Source organism: Haemaphysalis longicornis, unplaced genomic scaffold, assembly GCF_048455015.1.
Source record: "Haemaphysalis longicornis isolate Haplotype H1 unplaced genomic scaffold, Haemaphysalis longicornis Haplotype H1 scaffold_6, whole genome shotgun sequence".
Classification (NCBI taxonomy): Eukaryota; Metazoa; Arthropoda; class Arachnida; order Ixodida; family Ixodidae; genus Haemaphysalis; species Haemaphysalis longicornis.
This window is the reverse complement of record NW_027526407.1, coordinates 102,980,868-103,003,281: the sequence shown is the minus strand read 5'-3', so window position 1 is coordinate 103,003,281 and position 22,414 is coordinate 102,980,868. Positions and strand designations below refer to the sequence as shown.

The following is a 22,414-nucleotide window of genomic DNA, read 5'->3' as shown; positions in this document are numbered from 1 at the left end:
TCAAGTGAAAAGGCACTAGGGCACGCCAGTGCCCTATTAGTCATTAAGAAAGCGCAGTTATCTATTGCACTCACCATAATTACACCAATTTGTCAAATGATGGCAATAGCTACTTAGATTCTGCTCTATGCCAGGGGATTTCAAAAGCATTTTCACACTTTTCGTTAATTCAAAGGACAAATTTTAAAGTGGTAATTTCTTTAGGAATTAAACGCACAAACAAAAAAGAAACCGAATTCTTGTACATCCACTGCCGCAAAAAGGCAAACAAAAACCTGAAAAAAAAATTTACTTAAAATATTCCGGTGTAAGAAAACCTTTGAAGTTTTTTGGACGCCATAGTCGGTTAGTTTCTCACCAATGTCTTAGTGGCATTCAAACAAAGGCCGTTGACGACGGCCGCTCTTTGAGCCGCGAAAGCAGGCCTGTTAAAACAGTTTTGTGGATTTCTTTCGTTGGGCAGTAGTTGCTACAATGCTCGTCAGGCTCACGGTCGTCTTGTCGGTTGCATTTTTCTACTCATGTACTGCGTATGGTGAGTCTCCAGCCTAATATATCAATTGCTTTTCTTTTCCGTTTTCGAAGATATGTTCAAAAAGGCTATTAGGTTTTTATTTTTCAAAAGGGGAGCGGCTAATATTTGTAATTATACTTCTCCGCTCATAACACATTTTGAACTGATTTTGTCTTCACTAAAGTTTTTCCCAACATATGCAGTCTGCAACGCTCTTCGTTGTATGAAACAACGTTTACTTAGTTTGAAAACTACATTTTATTTCGCTAGTGTTCCGTATCTGAAGCTTGGTATATTTTAATAGCTCCTGTCACAGTTCTTGTTATGTACAGTATATAATTTCTGTCAGGGTAAATCACTCACACTCTCATCAGCGTGTATTCTGGGTCGAGTATACGCGTATAAAAAGACCGCGTTTCTTAGGAGGCGAGGACGGCAAATCATGAAAAAGCAGGGAGGTTAGCCAGGTACACAGCGCGGTTTGCTACCCTGCACTGGCGGAGTACGTTTACGGGAGAAAAACGGGGAACGCGAAACCAAGGACATAGAAACAGGAACGCTCAAAGTCTTTATATGACGCCAAAGTTGTTATTGTAGACGTTTATTGCACAGGAAAAGGATGATGATGATGATGATGATGATGATGATGGTGGTGGTGGTGGTGGTGGTGGTGGTGGTGGTTTGAGTTAAATGGCGCAAGGCCGACATGGGCAAAGAGCAAAAGAGACATGAGCAAAAGGAGCTATTAGGCACTGCAAATATTATTGGAGGGGCCGAGTTCATCACCCGTAAGGGGCGAATGCCCTCTCCATTAAATTTTATGCCCAACAGGTTTCGCTCGGTGAATACTAATGCAGCAACTAGACAGATGACAGATACTTGACTTACTCATGTAGTTCTCATCGTTGCGGGCACTGCTGCGTATTTTGATGAGGAAAAGGTAGACTTTGCGAACGCTACTCTAAACCACTGTCAACAGAGTGAAGTCAACAATGATGGTGATGAGCCACACAGAAAACGCCGCTAGAGGAGGAGATACCCCCTGTAGAAGAGGAGATAACCATTTGCGGTCAATCCTACATTTTAATGCTGCAATACTTTGAAGAGAACAAGGTGCCCTCGCGGTGTCCAAACTTGATAGCAAGACCAAGGTGCGCTCACTCCCATGGGCTTTTCATGCTGCTTGCCAGCCACAGGAATACGATGCCGTAATTGTTAATGACAGCCTACTAGAACGTGCTAAAAATCTGCTGCCAATTAGCATTAGTAGAGAGGGGGATAGCGCAGCATTGCTCGCAAAAGCCATCGTGAGCCGTTAACATAGAGGAAGTTTGACTACTTGTAATGTAATAAGCAGCTGAATAGATCTCTTTGAGGAGACTAGTTTCGGGGTATGGCAGGTAGATTAATCGCATGTCTGGCAGTTTTACCCAGTAAGATTTATCCCATAGAACCAGTAAAAGGACGGGCATATTATAGATGTTTAAATCAGAATTCCTAAAAAAACAGGCTTTGGTTGAACTAAAATGATTGTATAATGGCCCTTCCACTGTATGGATATATAATTGCTTTCCTTTGTTCATTGCTTCCCTTGCGAAATTTAGGGCGCAAAAAGATTCGTGCCCAGGAGTGCTGATTTGCTCCTCATGAAGGGCTGGGGAAGACAACGTGTCTTCCGGTGGTATCACCGCTACGAAATATCTCAGTAAACAATTTAAAAACTAAGTGAACCTCCGTACTTCAAGTTTCTCTAGCTACGTGTGTGTTATTTTGTAATGCTTTTATTTCAGGACGAGTGCATGCTACAAATGCAAAACCTATATTCCCAACACTACGTAAATTTTGGTGTTAGTGTGGGAAACATTTTTGCCTGTTTTGCAAGAGTAAGGAGCATGTTTAGAACTTTTCATAAGAGGTCACGCCATACTGTTTGCACCTCGGTGAAAAACTTTAACAAACAAATCGCACCATTCACGCATTAGCATATTCAAGCTAATTTCACCTGCATCAATGAGTACAATTATTTTCTCACTATAGCAACATACTTTCACTGGGAGAAGCATCGCAAAGTCTTGGGTAACAAGTTACGGCACACCTATCATACGGTAGAGAATATACCGAGAATGAGAATCTAAACGCCAACATTAGGCAAAACGGGTCTTTGCACAAACTATAATTTAGGGGGTGAATAACTTAGAACAGCTCCTTTAGAGCCCATTTTTCGGATTTCAAGGAAGTAGTTTAAGAAGAAGTTTCAGATTTTGATATGCTACGAAATCGTCCTTTCATTTCTGGAAACTGTGTATGGTTTTGCCATTTATGTTTATTACAATGGCGAGTTCGTTTTGCCACTTTTTATCAGAAAAAAATGTGACGAAAGCTGAAATCATGCTTGGTCCAGTACCTCTAATAGAACTTACGTCGATTTTAGAAATCACACCAAAACACGTTTAAGCATTTAAGCAGTGGAAGTAAGCTGAGGTATTGCGTGCTGCTTAAATCGGTGAGTCGAACCGAAAAAAACTATGCCTCTGTTAGCTTTTGGGTCATTTACGGATAAATTCATTTCGTTCCGGTTCAGTTCCAGTTCGACTAAATCAAGTCCCGAACATGTTGCACAAGTTTATCGGCGTTATGAGAAAAGAAATGTTTAGTAGTTTAAAGGGATAATAACAACAAGATGCTAACGAAGCAGTCGTAATACTGCTTTTTCTAGTGGGGGTGGTGCAGTTGCAACGACAAGGGCATCGATTTTGTAAGATAATAAGGAAACAGGGGCCTCTTTATAGCCAAGCTGTTATGTCGCCTTATTCATAAAGAGGGTGACATGTGGGTGCTGTCAATATTTTTAAATCCGGCATCAAAATTTATATGCAGCTTCCTGTGCTCAAAGAATAACATATCTGTATTTTGCAGGAAAAGCATACTTCCATAGCTAAATAGAAGTCCTAATGACGGAAATGGTCATAGGCAGGTTGGACGAATCGCGAGATATTTCACGTTTTCACCTCCGCAACTGAATCTACCGCCGCAGATTTTATCTGTAAAGACATTGCATATTTATAAATGAGCTGACGAATTAATGTTTGGTTTGCAGAAGAATAAAGAAGATCATATAAAAGATTACAAACATGACACGTTTTAAAAATATCCGGAATGTCGCTCCTGATTTTCTTTATCTATATCAGCTAGGGAGTTCAATTCTTGAAGTATTATTCAAACACTATCTTTTCTTCTTTTTGCCAACTTAGATTACATAGAAAAACAGCTTACTTTTAAAATTACATTTCATTGCAGGTAAGTCGGGCATTTTGCCACAATTTTAGAACCAGTACTAAAACGGCCACCCCGAACTTTTGTCTTAAACTGCTGCAAATCGAATGTAAGGTTTTTTTTTACCACACGATTCTAAAACATGTTGCATTATTGAGGTACGTTTGTAGCTGCATAGCAAAACATTTTACCTTCTTAGCTGTAATTCTCTGCGAAACCTAAGTGGTTTCTTTCAAACTCTTGGCGTCAACGTAATACGACAAATACCCGGTACAATCAAGTCCGCTTTACGTGTCCTGAGAGATTAACTTATACCGTGCACGACGGCGTCCACTGCCTTAGCAGTGACTTGAAGTGAGGTTATGTAAAAAGTGGGACAAATGGTGGGGACGTCTACAGAAAAATCGGCCTCTTGATTTTGGGCTTATAAGATTGCTGAAGGCAACGAAGAGCACATATTTTTCGTATATTAACTGTGCGCGCAATGAGTTAAATCTAATTTAAGCGCTTGGCTTTTTTGTTTTCCCGCGGAACATTTTTGTCAAAAAAGGTTGCAGCGTTTGACACTTCGATGCTATGTCTGTGCTCTGAGGCGCACCGAACATTTTTTGGGAGCAAAAATATTTTGACCACCTGAGAATTTTTAACGAGCGTCAAATTAATGACACACATACGTTTTCCTTTTTTACCTACCAGCAAAAAACGGCCGCCGGAGGGGGGGGGGTAGATCGAACATTAATCATTGCCCATGGACTAACCACTAAATCAGTCGTTTGGAAAACATTTCTCAAGTACTGACGCTTTCCAGGTCTTGAAACTTTTAAGCATGATGATAAAATTCAACAAGTTGGCACGTTTATGGTGTGGGCCTTCCCCGTTGCGCAGTGCAGCAATCTTCCGGCCTCACTTCTCTTAGGCAGCGGAAGTCAAAGACAGGCAGAGAGAGAGAGAGAGAGAGAGAGAGAGAGAGAGAGAGAGAGAGAGAGAGAGACGGAGAGGGGGAGCTTTTCTTTGAGCAGGAGTCAATGTTTTGTATCACTTGTAGGATCCCTGAAGTGTGTCTGTAATGATTGTTGGGCCGGACAACGTAGAAAGTTACCAGTGAGGACTATCTTCTCGAAAGCACACGCACACGCAGACACACGAAATATATTACCGGGTGCTCGTACAAAGCGGAATGGGCACTAAAACACACGAAAGGACAAGGCGCGTAAACACTCAGGGGCAGATGATTGCGGACAAAGTTAGAAAAAAGAAGGAAGCTCACACTAATGCGCAAGACTTAAAACTGGCGAAGCTTGCGCAGTCTTCGCAACTATCACGAATGTTCAAGTTCATGATTGCAGCCGATTTCTTCCTTGACTGCCACAACCACCTTTACTCCATCATTGCTGCTGTAAGTGTGAGCACCTTTCATTTTTTGGAAATGCTGATAATTGACCAGGACCTTGAGGGGCGTACTCTACGACGTGTCGTTTTTGTTCCGAACAATTATTGCCATGATTATGGCGAACGCTGGAGTTTCTCTTGGCCAATCTTGGACAATTTTTTAGGTGGTTACTCTTGGCGTGACAAACGTGCACCGGGGACGCTGGGCAGTTCGTTTTAAACTGCCGGGCAGTTCCCTAAATATTGGCCAATTTGCCTAAGTGGGTATACTTGGCTTGACTACCAGTACCAGTACTCAGAGGACAATGGGCGGTCGTCGCGAGGGACGTCGCACGAGCGCTAGGCATTTTTCGTTTTGGTTTTATAACTCGCCGGCACGAAAAAAACGATTTCTAAACAGCTTCGCTGTGAAAAGGAAGAGTCGTGCACCCATCACGACTTTCGCACTGACGAGATGGTCTGAAAGCGGCGACTCGGAGGCGCACATCTCTGTCTCACGACAGAGCAGGTCACTGCAGCCCTTGAAGAGGTGCCTTGCTGGACAAGAACGTGATATTGGCTGTAGGCTAGCGGCGATAGGGAAGACCTAAGGCGTGTGCTGCAGTGAGGCCTCACTGCTCACGCTCCACGCCACCGGGACCCCGTTCATTCATCGGGCGAACCGCCTTATCGAGGTAGCGTTGGAGAAATTTGTCGGACCTACACCTCGACGGATGGCCGTCGTCACGTTGACAGCCGGGTGTTGTTGCGGACTGCAGAGTCGGCGACGGTCCTCGGGCTACAGCGCGAGGGTGGCCCTCTTGCTGATGGTGATGATGATGCTGTCCTCAAGGATTTTGGCGGATACCCACAAGGGGGGATTGGCTAGGGCCAAATCGGTTGTTGAGATACATGGGGACCTCAAAATAATAAATTATCTCCAGTCAAGCCTTCGAATTCTGCATCGCAGCTCGGTTTCTCCGAGACCGAACAGCATCTCCCCGTCTTCTTGCTTTCGGTGCAGACCGAGCATTCGGTGGATCGACCACTCTTGATGTGCTACAGCATCGACACCTGCTCGGCCTACCCCCATCTTAACAAAGCTCCCTGGGGGACTATTCTAAATGTCCTAGTCGTATATTTGGTATGTGTCCAGCTCATGTCGTGAATGGTTATGGTTGGAGAGTTCAAAAATGAGTCCTACAAGATCGGCCTACAAATACACAACACAGTCATTGAGGTAAATTTGAAAAAAATTCAACAAATTCTTGAAATGTAGCTCCTTTTTGTACGGTTAGTTAGAATAAACAACGTTCGAAAACCGGAAAGGTTTGTGAGGTATTTTACCCTGCTTGTGCGGACCACCCGAACAAACAAATCTAGAGTATGCAACACCCCACTGGTCTTTCGCATTTGTGTGGAACAGCCTTCGATATGGTAAAAAGCACACTACACGGGGACACAAGAAAAAACAGTGACACGCGACGAGCGCTCGTCCCGTGTCACTGTCTTTTTTTGTGTCCTCGCCTAGTGCGCTTTTTACCATGTCGAAGGCGTATCACCAACTAGCCCAAATTTCTGCGTTGAAGTGAGGAACAGGATTGCAGAAAAATTTCAAGTGTACAAGCGAGCCTTCTGGGAGAGCAAAAGGTTCCTCGCGAGGAAATTCGGTGCCTCTTTTGCCGTGGGCATCATGCACACTTGCTGAGCAAGACACCGCGGTATCGGTTCCTGCGCCTTCTAGAAGGGCCGTTTTCATCAATTCTTGAGCAAATAAAAGAGCCGCGACTCTCCCAAAAGTTAGGAAGCACATGCTTTTTCACGTATTCATGGTTTCGTCGCTGGTTTTGTGTGAATTTCGTTCACATGAGCCAATTCCCCACAGGTGCCTTTTCAAGGACTGCGGCATTTCGCATGCTGCCGCGGACACCATCAGTTACCTTTCTGTATTGGCTGCAAAGGTATACACGGCAATTGAGGCATGAGCCCACCGAGTTTGTGGGACTCTGTGCGCAGCTTTTTGTAAGCTTTTCTGCCTAATCTTCACAAAGCACTGTGCGTTAGGTTGCCTACAAAGCCTATACCGCTTTCTGAGCCGGAGCGGCCCTATATTTTGTCCATGGACTGACATCGGTCTCAACCTCTTGCGATATCTCCTTTTCCACTTGGATTTTCGTTACACTGAAACATTAGCACTAGGGGTTGAAGAGAGTTCTGTATAAATGGGTTTAGCTTCTTTGGTGTGATGTCTAATAGCTGTTGGGATATACCACGGCTCTTCAGCCTGAGAATATCGTGTGCTTTCGTCACAAAATTAAACTTCGTGCAATATTTACCATGAAGTGAACACTATTCTGCTTCGCCATCATAGTAATTTACACTGTGAGTCTTACACTAACAAAGGGGTCTCTCAAAAGGGGCGCTTCGAGAATTTCGAGCGTTGTTAAGAGGTAGCGGACTCACCTCTTGAAGCAGTAAAACATACGAACATTGGAAAATAGACATCAATATTTCTCGGTCTCAAAATACAACTGCCTCTTTTATATAAAGAGCACGATTTTAAATCTGAAAATGGAGCCAATGCCCTAAATGACGCATAGGCGTTTGATGTGTTAGTTCTACAGCTCAACAAAAACGTTTTGTTTTGGATTCATGACTACGAATCGCGAATCATTTTCACGTAAAAGACCGCCCAGAAAAAAAAACATCCTTCCGGGATTTGAACAACGACTTTGTGCACCTCGACTATTTTTTATTGCCTACTTGGCGACAACACAAACGCACTGCACAGAACAGAAATTCAAAGTTCCAGTCTCCAGTCTGCGAGAAGTGGGTGGCATCAAAATTCTTAAACAGTGATTGTACATCAAGAATAGATAATCACTCAGGTTTTTTGAGGCATGATTTCATACGGTTCTTTTTTATAACAAACACCTTATATGAAATACTCCCCTACTGTAGGAGCATCCTCGTGGGCATTTTGAGTTGCCATACGAGTATTCTACATAGAATTCAGACTAAGCACCATATTATAGGGCACACCCTCTTCATTGTTTACTTGCCGAAAGCTAATGCCATAAGGTTTTAATGGCGGGTCTGTTTTCACCCTTTGTTGGAGGATGTTCCTGTGGAACACCGTATCCCATTACCCCCTAAAGATGTGCTCAATTGTTTTATTTCAGGTTTTGTGAATGAGCGGCCGTTAAGTGTCCATGGCTGCACATATAGTCCTTTTTGCTTTAGCCAAGGTTTTACTAGGACCGTGCCGTTATGAAGTTTGAATAACTTGGTTTGACTGATCAACGTACTGGAATTCTTTTCACTTTTTTAGAACAACTTTATTAGGAACTGCCGCATAAAACTGTCGATAAACCGAAACACATAGACACACATCAATCATATATTTGCACTAAAGCTGCTGAGGTATATTGCTCAAATACTCCAAGGAAAACATAACTCGTAAAATCCTAACGTTGTCCATGACTTCGCGCAAGAAACCACAGACGTATACACAGCGAATTTTGGAAGTTGACACCCCATAGTCTGAAATTGATATGCAGTCGATATTGTCCCATAGACCATAGAAAGCAATCTCTCTGCTCACTCAGAAACATAAATTTAGAAACGATTTGTGGGATAAAGAAGTATGCTAGTCCAAAGCCACCACTTTTCACCACGCGAAACAATTTAGTTCGACTTATGCGCTACCAAATTCAGCTCTAAAAACAAACGCAACCACTCAGTGAAACTCTTTTTTATGTTTCTTCTTGACAGAGCGCTTGAAGGACGTACCATACCTTGGGAACGGCAACCACATTACACACTCATGCACCAGCAAACATTGAAACAATCTCTTCCCCATTTTGTTAATTTTTCTCTAACTCACTCTGTTTTTTCCGTTTCAGTACTTTCTAGCGTCATGGTAATGTTCTAGCGGGACTCCTAGACATGTGGCCGGAGTTGGCAAAGGCATGTTTTCGAAAAACACAGGCCTACACGGGCAGTAACCGTGCTAATATTCTATGCATGTGTTCCAGTTACCTGCACTGCCAAACAAATTTTAAAAACGATTTAGATCATTCACCACCTCACTCACACTATCTTATCACTACAGAAAAGAGCGATGTCATCGACATATCACAAAATTTTAACTTCCCTGTAGTGCAAATGGAATCCGTGTATGTTGTAATGGTAGTGAAGACCCCACACAAGTCGGCACCAGTACCAGCAGTCTGGGTTTAAATCCGCCCTTCGGTGACTGGACAGAACCAGCCACTTGTGACGATGGTTATCTATAGATGATGATTACAATGGGTATACAGAAATGAGAGATTGGCCCTACCAAGTGACAGCATATTTAAGGGTCCTACAGCGAAGCAAGTGCTCATTAATGTTGAATGCACTCACGCACGCCCACAATATTTTCATTTTAAGAATATTTAGACAAAATGGCCCAAGATCAATCACAAACAACAAGGGTCCCAAGGGCGACCCCTGCTTCAGGGACGACATTATATAGAAACGTTCTCCATTTTTTTCTTTAAAATCACGCTAGCTAAGCACTCGCCCTAAGACATCTCTGCACATTCGAGGACGCTGTGTCGCAGCGAGACGTGTTATAACACTGAGAAAAGAAAGTCATGCACAGCACGGTTCACAGCTTTCTGCAAACATACATTTCTGACGAAATAACCCGTTTACTAGATCGATATCACCCTTTGTATTACATCAATGCTTTCTAACTGATTTCAAGAATTCCTGGCAGGTAACTGAAAATGTTTTGAATAATATTTGCGCCGTAAGGTTGAATGAGGGACATCACTGTGGTTTTTCCCTGTCTACCTGGTGTCCGTATCTATGTGCGCTACCTTCAAGACGTCCCAATTGCATGACCATCTATCCCTGTTGTCACTTCTAATGGTTCCATCAGCCATCACCATAATTGACCAGCAGTAACTGCACTTTTTTAGAGAAGAGCAAGCGATCGCTAAGTTTTTCCAGCTGCGACTGCAATTTGCCTTGGCAGGAATAGTGCTCGCAATACTTTTGCTTCACGCTAAAAACTTATGCAGATATGGATTTCTTATTACCTATTAACCTTCTGTGACTTGTCTTCGGCTCTTAACTCCGCTTCTTTTTTTACAAGCGTTCCTCGTCCCACACGAATATGCAGTTTGCTACTCGGGGAAACGCATTCCCCAGAGCAAAGAGCCGCAGCATCATAAACCGAAATACCGATCGCATTATGCACCATTTGTATGGACTTCATAGACCTTACGATGTTTTTGCACTCTATGAACTAACAGAATAAAGCCGCACGCATTAGGGCACGCAGGGTGTCAGGGCTCCATTTTCTCTTCTCGATAAAATCTGGGTGATCCTTCGGCCGTTCGGCCCATCGAAATTGTCGACGTCTTTGGTCAGCCATCCAGAGGCAACACGCAGATTTTAGATTCACCGACGTGCTCCTGTCACTGCTAGCGTCGTTTGACAAAGTGCTTTGCCACCTCTGAAGTCATCGTCGCCGTCGTGTCGTCGTCGTGTCGGCCTAGCGAACGCGCCTTAACAACAAGCGTGGTAATAACATGAAAAGATAAGGTAGACGAACACGATAGCATTCCGCATGCTGCAGGAAGCGCTAATTAGCCAAAGGCGCCGCCGCGACCCGCCGACGCTTAGCAGACGACGCATGTTTCTGCGGGAAGGCCGTGAAAGAGCCGCTTAATACGAGGGTTCAGGCTTTGTGACGCACATGGGAAAATCATTGACGTACATGCTTTTGAATAGCGGAGCTCCAAAACACGCAGGAAAGGGTGGGAACGTGGGGACAAGCTTTTCAACAAAATTGTGAGCTTTCTGCTGCACATAAAGTAGTTAAACTTGGCACAGATGACGTTGACCACCCAGCCTAATGATTGCCCTTGTTCATGTAGTATGCTCGCAATGCCTTTATGGACCATTTGAGTAAATAACCATTCTAAAGCAGCGTAACAAGCATTTCTAGTAAAATGTAACTCCCTCCTTTCAAAAACCCACGCCTACTTCACCGTCGCCGGGAAATGCTTCTCTTGTGATACCTTAGGGTGCCCTATGTACTTGTTCATTAGTTTCTAGTAAGATATCAAAAGCTAAGCGGGCACGCTAACTAATTTCTTCTGCCCTAACAACGCACGCGTATACCCCGGTGTAGAATAGCTCCAATAGTTTTACTACGTCATCCATGCTGTGCGCAATGTTACCCTACCCGTTTCTGAGTGCGTACAGTCTGTCAGTCGATAGGTAGCTTCCCCTTAACAGCAGCCAACATTCCTTACCCTTCCAGCGTTTTCTTGATCACTGCCATATCTTGCGCACAATTTTAGCTTCCTTTACTTCCGTCAACCAATTTTGAGAGCTCCACTTATTCAGCATCTTTCACTGTACCCCACACATTTATTTTCTTACGTTTGGCATTACGTCCCTCCCTATTTTGGGTAGTTTGCCAGTTTCGTTACTACATGCCCTTTGACCACAACTGCTGATTGCTGTATGACTGCCACTGTTAGGCACTCCAGAACTCCTCTTTCTGACCTGCTAAAACTGCCCACATTTTGTTGTTTTGTACTCGTCCGTGCTGGGTCTGACTCCGCCTTGGGTTTCTTTGATTTCGATAGATTCTCTATTTTCCTGCTTCTATCTTTCCCTTTCGATATTCTGGCTTACCTTTCACCTGACCAGCCTACGATCGCTGGTACGACTCTTGCATAGCCCCACCACGTCCTGCACAATACATGTGTGTCTTCAGAAACGAAATCAGTTTTTGTGTTAAACGTTGCAACATTTGAATGTCCATTTCGTACTTTTAGTTTGCTGAAAGATGTGCTCGTTACCCTCCGTTCTTTGTTCCCTCATAATTCTACCCCTGTATCTCCTAGATTGGTGCCACTACCTATTCTGATGTATTCCCACTGACGTTTCTCCTACTTGCCTGTCACCTACATTTGCGTTGAGGTCTCACACACCAATGGTAAACCATGTTGTTCGAATAATAATTGCTGCTTCAATGCCTTCTTAAAAAACTGCTTGCGGCTTCATGATCGTAGCAAGCTCGCATGCGTCGATTGCGACGGTCCAAACAAACTGTCAAGACAACAAACGTCACTGAAACGGCCAGTCTCACTTCCCTGGCACAAATCTGAAACTGCGCGACAGCCATCGGCCAGTCGTCGGGACAGAAGGAAAAGTTTGTAGAAAGAAAACACTCCGTAGTCGCTCACTACACACTGCAATTAACGCACAAGGCACACAAATATTGCCGATAAAATTGAAACGCACTAATAAGGAATCAATGAAGGGAAAGTACTATCAGCTGTTCATAGCACATTTTCTCACAGTTCACGAATGTCTGACACCGGTGTTAGAAAATATCCAATTCTAAGTAGCTTTTGTCCTGATATGGCCCAGGCAATTTCAAAAACTCATTGTTGATCACCAAGTACACCCATTTGCGCTCTAGGGCTTCTGTTTTTATAATTAGTAACCCGGGAGTTAAGTCCAGCCTGAAATTTCGGTCGTGGTATTGCTGGCATTTATTGTAGCCGGATGACATATAGCAGAAACCTGAACACGGGAATCCTAATTACCGGTCATTTTTTCCTATATAGGAGCGGCGCATTTGCCTCGTATCGAGGTTACGATAGCCGAAATGCCCTAAATGTGGGTCTTGTAGCAAAACTGAGGTATTGGACCACCGCAGTATGGAAAAAACTGAATCTCGACTTCTGTACACTCAATCTACGCGTACTGGTCAAAAAAAGTTTGGGACCAACAAATATGTATACAAAGATCTCGTAACATAGCGATTACAAAAGAGAATGCATGTTCGTCCATGTCTTCATTTGTGTGCTAGGGAAATGTAAAGTGATGTCTCACGAATGGAAATGCGCTAAGACAGGATAAAGAAGACATGTTTGCTGGACGTTTACGTTTGCAACGGGCTTGAAGGAGACCCTCACATGAGTGGCAGCCTCGATATGCGCCCTACTCCTCGCCAATTACCACGAACGCGACGACTATCACGAGCCAATACTCACACCAAAATATACCCATCATCGCCAAGCACACTGTACACTGTCGTTGCAACCTAACCCCTCAAACGGGCACAAAGTGGTCATGTTGTTGGTTAATACACGCCATCTAACATCATACCGTTCGCCACACTAACTACCAACACAACCACGGGAAAGGAGGCAGCCATTGTTTTGCGCTTGACCACTGCCCGTCCCCGAATTAGTCTTATGTAACGCTCGACAGGCGATCAGCAACTTTATTCGCGGTAGTATATTTCCCACAATCTCGCGAATTCTCTTAGAAAATCCTCGATCCGACACGTGAGCCTTTTGTGTGGCTCAGTCCACACAGGCGTACTTGATAATGAAGGGTTGCACGTCGGTGCTCGGAAACTTACTGACCGAGTCGCCATTTTTATTTCGCGTACACAAGATGCTCCTTCAGGTAGCCAACCTCCCTCTTGCAATACAGGGACATGGCCCTCCCCTCCTGCTTTCTCCTCCGCCGGCAGCCTCGGTCCCGCACCCAACACTTTCCTCGAAGGCAGGTTACGTGGCAGGCATCCTATGTCCACACACTTTCCACACACCTCTTTACGGCCCCTACCTGTCCAGCCTGCGGGGCAGTGCACACTCACAACATTCTCTTTGTGAATTCCCCGCAGAACCATTCCCAACCCTTCTCTCACCTCAGCTCTGGAAGCGGAAGCGGCGCGACTTTGGTGAGTCAGGTACATTCGTTACAAGGTGCAGGGCCCAGGCGGTCACGGCGGCTCTCTGTCATCCCACCAACCCCAGCCGCAATACCTGGCCCGAAAGAGCCAAAGAACGTATTTTTTGTCTCTCTCTCCCGTATTTGTGCGTCCACTCGAAAATGGCGAAAAAGGCGATAGCCACCTCCGCTTTAAAGAACTTCCTCTTTAATTCCTCCCGGTACAAAGTTGGTACCCGGTACAAAGTCCAGTGTTGGGACTCAAATCGAGAGCTTCCGATCTACTGAGTGTCCGGATAACCTGCTGCGGAGCATTGACGACAAACTCAGCGACTTTCGGGGTACGCCTTCCAAGAACCTCCAGTCATGCTGTAGCTAGACCGGTATGCGGCCACCTAAAAAATTGTTGGCGGCGCAGGTGTGGAGGTTAATTTTCAGTGACCACCAAACTGAATAGAATATGCAACGCCGTCAACCACGAGGAAGTAAACCAGCATTGCGCTAAAAGTAAACGCTACACCCTTTGCAAACGCTACGCCCTTAGTCAGTCTAAGAAATCCGATGGCCCTGTAAAAATCACATCTTGATGGGACGCTGCAATAACGACCGGCTGCAAAACAAGTCAACTAGGTAAAAACCAGTATGGTTGCCAGGCATGTGAAGAGTTGCAAGTGTGAGCCCAATTTTTAGGCCTGCACTTTCTTAAAAAGATGCGGTGGTCAGCGCCCATGTGAGGTCTCCGGGGCGTTCTTTATTCGTAGCAGAAAATTGTACTTCATAAGCACACCGTCCCTGGCACTGCGGGATAAATAAAAAGCACAATTGGCCAGAGAGGAAAAGTTCACGTTTCACCTGAAGGCAACATTCACATTATATTCGCGGTTCTATACCTTTTTTTGTTTTCAGGCCTCCGCACTGCGCGCACTGATAAAAATGTTTGTTTCGTTCCTGCATATATAGTGGTTTTTTCACAAATTAAACTCTGGTTAGCGAGCCCCCGTGTTTGTTACACTTCACTTTGTCTCATCATATAGCTGTTCAATTCGTGATAAGAGCTAACTGTCCCAGGTACCAACCTTCCTGATGTATATTATGCAGAAAAAGGATATACGCATTTACAGCCGTCAAAATTCCGCATTTCCCCATTAAACAAATTTTCAGTTTCAATTTGCCGAAGACAACGTACTGGAAACTTAAATCGTACACAATGCACTTCTAGATACCTACTAATATGTAATTTATTATTCGTTTTTATCAGATGTGTTAAAACCATCTAGCTGTTGGCGTCAACTTTCACAGCTGGGCTGGTGGTGCTGTAAACGTCCAGGGTATTAGTTTGGTGCGATGAAAACTTTCCCTAGGCTGGAGTTTTCGACATTTAAACATTACATACGAATGTTTTCGGTGTCAGCGCGACATGGGAAACTTGACCAATATTCTTGAAATGGCGGTAATCAGCACCTGCAGGATATATTAAAAAAAGGACACTCAGAGAAGCTTACCCTTTCTCTGCTAATGCATTTCAAAAAATATAAAAATATACGTTTACTTCTTATTTATTGAGGCGGCCGGTCATGTGCAAACATGCGGTTGTAGGTCGAAGAACCTGAATTTTGGCGTATATTTTTGTAACCCGTGTCGTCTTTAGTATACTTGTTTGAAATCGCACATCGTAATTCTCTGTAATGCACATTTGCTCTTTTCTAGTGCCCAAAGGAGCCGAACTTGTATTTCCACAAATATTTGAGGACCGTGAAAATCTCGGCTCAAGAGTATTAAGGGTGAACGATAAGCTCACTCTTAATCTTAAACGAAGTTCCGTATTGCATGAGGAATTCTTTTTGCGGACATATCGCGAAGACAGAGAAGATGTTCCACAACATACTTACGTATGTAACAAACTCTTTATAGTTCGAGCCCTTTTTGCTTCATTTCAAATATACTTTTCATAACTGCCTGTGCCTTCGAGCTTTGCCGCGATGCAGCAGACAAGTGAGTGGGGTGGTTCTACCGTGAATTTAATTGGGATAAAAAATGGAGGTAAAACGTTCTGTTAAACTCAACGCACAATATAAAAACATACTGCGAAATGGATATAAATAGTTTTTATTTGAACGACAACTTCACTTGTAACACAGGCCACGCCCAGTTGTGAAACTCAGCCTTTGACCTTCTTTGCGTAATATTGCAATAACACAACACGTCCTTAGCCGTTTGTATCCTATCATTAAATTTTTTGCACGCGCCTATGCTTAGCAAAGTTTAAAATGGCATAAAATATAAAGCAAGGCTTTGTTCGAAGAACTATACTAGGAAAGAAAATTCTCAAGGGGATGCGAAGCCCTGAGCCTCGTTTCTTTGAGGAAATGACGTTCTGTGTTTGTTACTCAAGTGTCACGGTGTATAGGAGACTAGGGCACAGATCATGGTTACTGTAACCACAACCGTGCTTAACAGATTGCGTTAGTGTTTAAATAAACTGGGTCACCTACTGTAAAACCAAATTACGAGGCATCTCATTTAAGTTACGTGAACTGGAAGTATCACCTTAACTGACTAATCTTTTTCTCCAGTTTGCACGACCGCCATCCAGTGAATGGTTGCTATAGCAGCTATAAACAGGTAGCCACAACACAGGCCAGTGGTAAGGCCCCCAAAGACACCTCGCTTTTGCGAAAAAAATCACGTGTGGACACCGGAAACCAACGATGGCCACAATTCTGAGTAAATAACAAGAATGAGCGAAGGAGCAATGGCGCAAAGCGCGGGGTGTCATTATGCAAGATGTCTTCTGAACCACGCTACTCGAAGTAGCACCTGTGTGAAGTTTTTACGCATGGCGGATTTATTATTATCACCACCTAATTCTTAGGTCCGGCGTCAATGCTATACCTAGCACGGGAGAGCGAAGAGTTTCGTTGCTAGCAACTGAACTAAACGACAATAAACGTTTGCTGCAATATCGCAATTTTTTCGCAACATAACCCAATAACTTTCACCGGAAGCACACTATTTCAGTAAGCTTCCCCGCCATTTTGGAAATAAAAATTTTAAATTCTGAAGCTTTTTCGATTTAGGCGCTTAGTCGAAAAGACCCGAATGACTAAACTATTCCGCAAGACCAAATGAAGTCTTTGAGCAGCCATCAGAATACCAATAGATAAAATACACAAACAGTAATAACGTCAAGTTCCACCGCATCAGGGAGGGCATGTGCATGCAATAGAACTTTGAGGGGTGAGGACGCTTCACGAAAATGACTTCGTATGTAGCGCTTGCGGCCACTATAAGGGGAAAGCATTGCGGGGGTGTGTTTTGAATTTTTAGCTTTGAACAGCTTTGAATTTTTACGTTAAGCTGGGGCTGCCAACAAAAAAACGCGTTGTGGAAGATTGTCAAAACAATATGTCCACCGATGCATGCAAAGTTTGCCTAAATTAGTATCATCCAAAGGTAAAAGCGCTGCATTCCAGTAGTTAGCGGCTCCAATACGCCCCACACAGTTCTCAGGCTAAGCGTTTCTTTGAAATCAATATTTTCAGGCTTTTTATAAACTTGCGTAACAAAAAAACAGCAGCACTTTGCTATTGGCTGCTAACTGGCCAGATAATCGAAAAGTCACCATTGCTGAAACAAGAAACCTTTTTCCATTTATTCGCCCAACTTTTTGATTTTTACACATTGCTATGGGCATTGATCGGTAAAACTGAAAAGATAAAATTGGTCACTGCATAAAATACCTAAGCGCAATCATTTATTTGGTCCAGCTAATTTATTTTGTGGAGCGCAGGCTTCTATATTCTGCAACAAAATTGCTTCTTTGCAGTTTGATGTGTATGCCTTGGAAGATGATCTTTATCACGACGAAAAACATTTTGCCAGTGTTTTCGTCACTGACGATGGTGGTGCTACGAAAGTGGTATGTTTGTTTTTATTTTCATCGCCCCAAATATTTCTATGTGCTATGTCATTCCGCAATCATTCAGCGAAATAAAATTCCCCTTGTATTAGGGCTAAGATCAACCGCCTTTTCTGTTTCTTAGAATATATCTACCGAAATCATGGTATTCTGCGAAAGTTGGCGTATGTATAGAAACTGCAAGATTAATCTACCGAATGCGATAGCAGTAATTTGTTAGAAGGAACAGCTCCCCACTAATTTTTCAGTAACTTCGAAAAGGAGAAAATGTGAAATCAAGGAACTATGTTGTATCTCGTTCGCTTAATCGGCGGAGAAAATTGCTTGTTGACAATGTTTTTACCAATATAAGTATTAACATTTAAGGTCTTATTCGCTCTTTTGGAAAGCATTAATGCAGTCACAAATTCGGAAGACGGATTACTAATAAAAAACGCAATTTCAATGGACTTATAGCAAAGTAACCTTTTTTGTAACATAAAGCAGAGTTCTGCAGAAAGCACAAATTCCTAGTGGGGACCCAACAGGCGGCTGCAGATTAGGGGTCGCTTTTCCTACCAATTAGGCTGAATGGGTGGCTCATTTTTTGACCTCATTGTGGATAATTTAAACAAGACCACAGTAATACCGAATTGCCTCCCCGACAGGTTATTAATTCAATGCTAGCACGCAACCAAGAACGGCTGAAGTTTTCGTAATTAAGTTTTGTGCTGACGATGCGTATACTCCCCATTAAATTCAGAAATGAAGGGCGGGAGAATTGGCCTTATTGAAATCCGGTCGTCATATCGGATTTATATAATCTTATTTGCTCATGTGTATACTTACGGAGCATAGAACACAGCTTCTATCCCGTCGTATCCTACTTACCTTCTCTGAAATATCAGACACCAGAGACTGCGGTGAGCTTCTCTCGGAGCTCAGTGGCTTTGCAATTAAAAGTGGTCTGGCGCGAATTGCCCACCAGGGAAACGCCTAGTCCGTCACACTGACTAACAGACTGTGAAGTGACACTAAGAACTTAAACGGGTCCTACTCTGTATCCTCCTTCCCTCACAACCCCAACCAGGCCCTCATTAGCTTCGGCCTTCCTGTCAAATGAAAAGTCCACCCACATGTTCCACCAACGTTAAGCGTTTCTCCCCTGGTTGGTCTCTTTTTTTTTCATGAGGCGGTGCTCTTTCCATTGTTTTGCGTTAAACTCAACTTGAGATGCTACTTTCCTGCTTTCTTGTTCTTTTATTGGTTAGTTCCGACATCCCCAAGGCATGCGTTCATTTGTGTCCAGGTTTCGTAATGAGGTACGTTGGAAAGGCGAGATGAAAGTTTGCGCACGCTATTTGCGCCTACATTTGATCTTAAACGTATTTACCTTTTAAGCTTCAAACTATACTCATTTCAAAATATACCTTCGAAATTTCAAAATATACCTACGAAAACGCTTATCCGGCCTGTTTTTTTGTGGGTGTTGTGCACTGCGTGGCGACACCACCTCTTTTTTTTCTTTCCATGTGGCTGCACATGTTATTGTGGGAATTTCAAGAGCTCGGTTGAAATTATACTTCTTACGACCATCGGTGCACCGGCGAGTTACAGAGCGGCGTCACCGTATCAGTAGTTCCCTCGACGCTGCAAATCTATTTGACGATCCAAATAATTTTAGGTACAGAGCACTTTAGGGCCGTGCCATGTCGTCTAGCTCGCTCGCTTCACATGAGTAGAGCCGGCGTTCCTTCGTAGCCGCTGTCGTTGCGGCGCAACCTAGAGACGTCGAAAGCCCCGCTTTTTATATAGTCATAGGCATCCAAAACTCGTAAACTGCTGGCGCTTGTCATACATCTCCCCGTTGTTCAGCGCAGAGAAAACTTTAAGTACATTTCAGGCAACGAGTGCGCAATTAACCGGCACGACCCGCGTTCATTTGGTTAGGAACTCTCGTTTTGTTGGTGTTAAAATAGTAAGCGAAAAAAAGTGTCAGTGCAAGGCCACCACGTGCGGGAGGAAAAGAAAGTACAAAACAAACACAACTGCCACTGCCGCAGTTTTAGGCAGGGGACGCGCGAGCACTCCGAAGGCGATAAATTAGAACTGCATTGTGTGGTAGCATGGACCGGATAATTGGCGGTACAGCCCATTATGGCGAATCACTGCTCTGCACTTCTGAGAGCTTTGCCATTGAGTGGAAAGCCTTTACCTTTTAGCCCTAGTGCCAGGTTGATCGCCAGGAAGAGTTCGGACGCGCGAGGGCTGTGCAGGAGATCATGTCGCAAAACAATCGGGAGTACCCTGTTCATGTCGCTTCTGTGCACACGGGAGGCTACGGTACCTCCGCAGTTTCGTACTATGCGGATGTCGGTTTCGCCTGAGGTTGGGCAGAGCTGCCTGGGGAACGATGATGCCTATGTGTGGCAGATACGCCAAAGTCGGTGTGATCAGGTCTGGTGTCGTGAGTTACGCTGTGGCCGCTCCGGCTGAATCGATTGGGTTTTTGTAGGGTAAAATTGTAATTTTCTGAAGACAACGAGAGACGCACCTACTTGGAAATATAGTGTACCATCAAACGTGTGAGGTGCAGGAAAATCTCTGAGGACTATCCAGATTCTCACCAGTGAGTCAGGCGATGGAGGGCAGCAGCTCTTATTTGTTTATTTATTTATTTATTCACGTTACCTTACAGGTTCCCGTAGGAACATTGAGTAAGGGGGCGACAAGAGCAAAAACACAAAATATAACAGAAGCAAACAGAGTACAAAACATTACAATGTGGTAATATAACATAACTTAAAGAGGAAGGGCATGGAAAACATAATGTAGTTACAATGGTGGTGTCTATTACAAAGGTGTGGAATACGACAAGTACTCAAACAAATAAATGGTACCAAAAACATGAGCACTAGGTACAAAGTCAGTGCACATATACAGATATGTACAGATATACAGAGCTACATTTTTATGTTAAGTAATGCCGGTATACTTGGTTGCGGAATAATGTATGGTCAGTGATTGAAACTACTGGGTTAGGAAGATCGTTCCATATTGTTACGGGTGTGGGCAGTGCGGATAAGTTAAATGCTTGGGTGTGGCCCTAAATGCGTTTGAAACTTCGCTGGTTGTTTAGTCTATTAAACATGCGCACGGGACCTTCTAGGGGAAGGGGGGATAGATAAGAGCAGTTTACATATTTGTGAAGTAAGCAAACGATGGCAACAGCGCGACGTGTTTCCATGGGTTTGAGAGAGTTATCAATCTTTATTTGAGTTGCACTAAAATAACGGCTATATTTCTGAGAGATTAAACGTGCGGCACGGTTTTGAATTGCTTCGATCATAGAGATGAAGTATTTTTGATAAGAGGACCAAACATATTAAGCGAACTCAAGTTGAGGACGGGCGTACGTTAAATAGGCCAGTTTAACGACATTCGTAGGGCAGTGTTTTAATGTTGCCGCAAGAGACACAGTGGTGGGCTGTACAGGTTGACTATGAATAGACTTTGTTCCCAATTGTTGTAAGGGATCAGGTATCATAGAAATTGCCTAATAGCTCTGTGGTCGGTATCACTTGTGCGGGAATGGCATATTTGAAGAATACGGTCATGCGTTGGTACTGAGGAGTCCTTTGGGCGTTGTCATTCGGCACCACACAAAATGGGGTGACCGCTTTTTTGGTGCTAGAATATTCCGGGACTAACTTGGATTGACTAAACTTTATTTAGGCCGACAGAACCACGTTTTTACATGCCGCGGCGTGGGCCTCGGCGTTTTCCTGGTAGCTACTCATCTAAGACATGAGCTCGCCGTTGCGACTCGCGAGTCTCATGCCTTTCGAGCGCCCCCAGGATCTGCTGCACGGCCCAGTGCTGATGTTCGTAGGTGTAGCTCCTTGTGGCTTCTGCAAGCCGTGGCGGGATGGCTCTTGACGTCACTTCCCCATGGTTCGTGACACATTTCCATTAGATGTGCTCCTGGTCTTCAGCCACTCCTGCTACAGCGGAGCTTGCACGTGTTGGTCGGGTACGCATCCGGATACATTCGGTGCATCAGAGCCGGGGTGCGTATTCCCAAACTGTATCCCGTAGGGGCCCAGGCCGACCACACCCCCTTCAAACAGCGACGTCACAGCGTGACGTCACTTTCTCTTCGTGCGCGACGTCATGCGACGTGGATTTTTCTTTTTTTTACTCTCTCTCTCGTTTTGGGCGGCGGCCGATGGTTTCGCTCCGTGCGCGAGACTGGGGATGCGGCGCTGGCGAGCTGCCGCACATTTAGTAGAAGTTGAAGGCCCAACCACATGCAGCGTACTTTCGGGGTTTTCTCGCGTGGCGACGAGAGCTGACGTGCAAGCAACGCCGATGTCTACGCTCGGCAGATATCGGCGTCGACGCAGCGCCAGAGAGCAGCGGAAAGCTGGCAGCAGCGGTCGGGTTTCACATCCTTTTTTCCTTTGAGGTGATTCCTATAAGCAGAAGAGCATCAATGTCTTTTTAACTTGCGGGTACCGGCTGCCTTGAGACAAATCGCAAGCTATTTCGTTTCGAAAGCGCTCATTCATTGGGGGCTTGTTTGATTTTCTTCGGGGAGA

The 22,414-nt window shown here is 44.2% G+C and overlaps 1 protein-coding gene across 1 annotated transcript in view; it reads left to right on the top strand.

Annotated features, from left to right (window-relative positions):
• Positions 1-395: 395 nt before the first annotated feature.
• LOC144141830 (metalloproteinase-like) overlaps positions 396-22,414 on the top strand; it is a 105,416-nt gene continuing 83,397 nt past the window's right edge. The window contains exons 1-3 of the mRNA XM_077673317.1: positions 396-535; positions 15,623-15,804; positions 17,742-17,834. Coding sequence (XP_077529443.1) covers positions 475-535; positions 15,623-15,804; positions 17,742-17,834 — 336 coding nt within the window. The 5' untranslated portion in view covers positions 396-474. The remainder of the gene's footprint in view (positions 536-15,622; positions 15,805-17,741; positions 17,835-22,414) is intronic.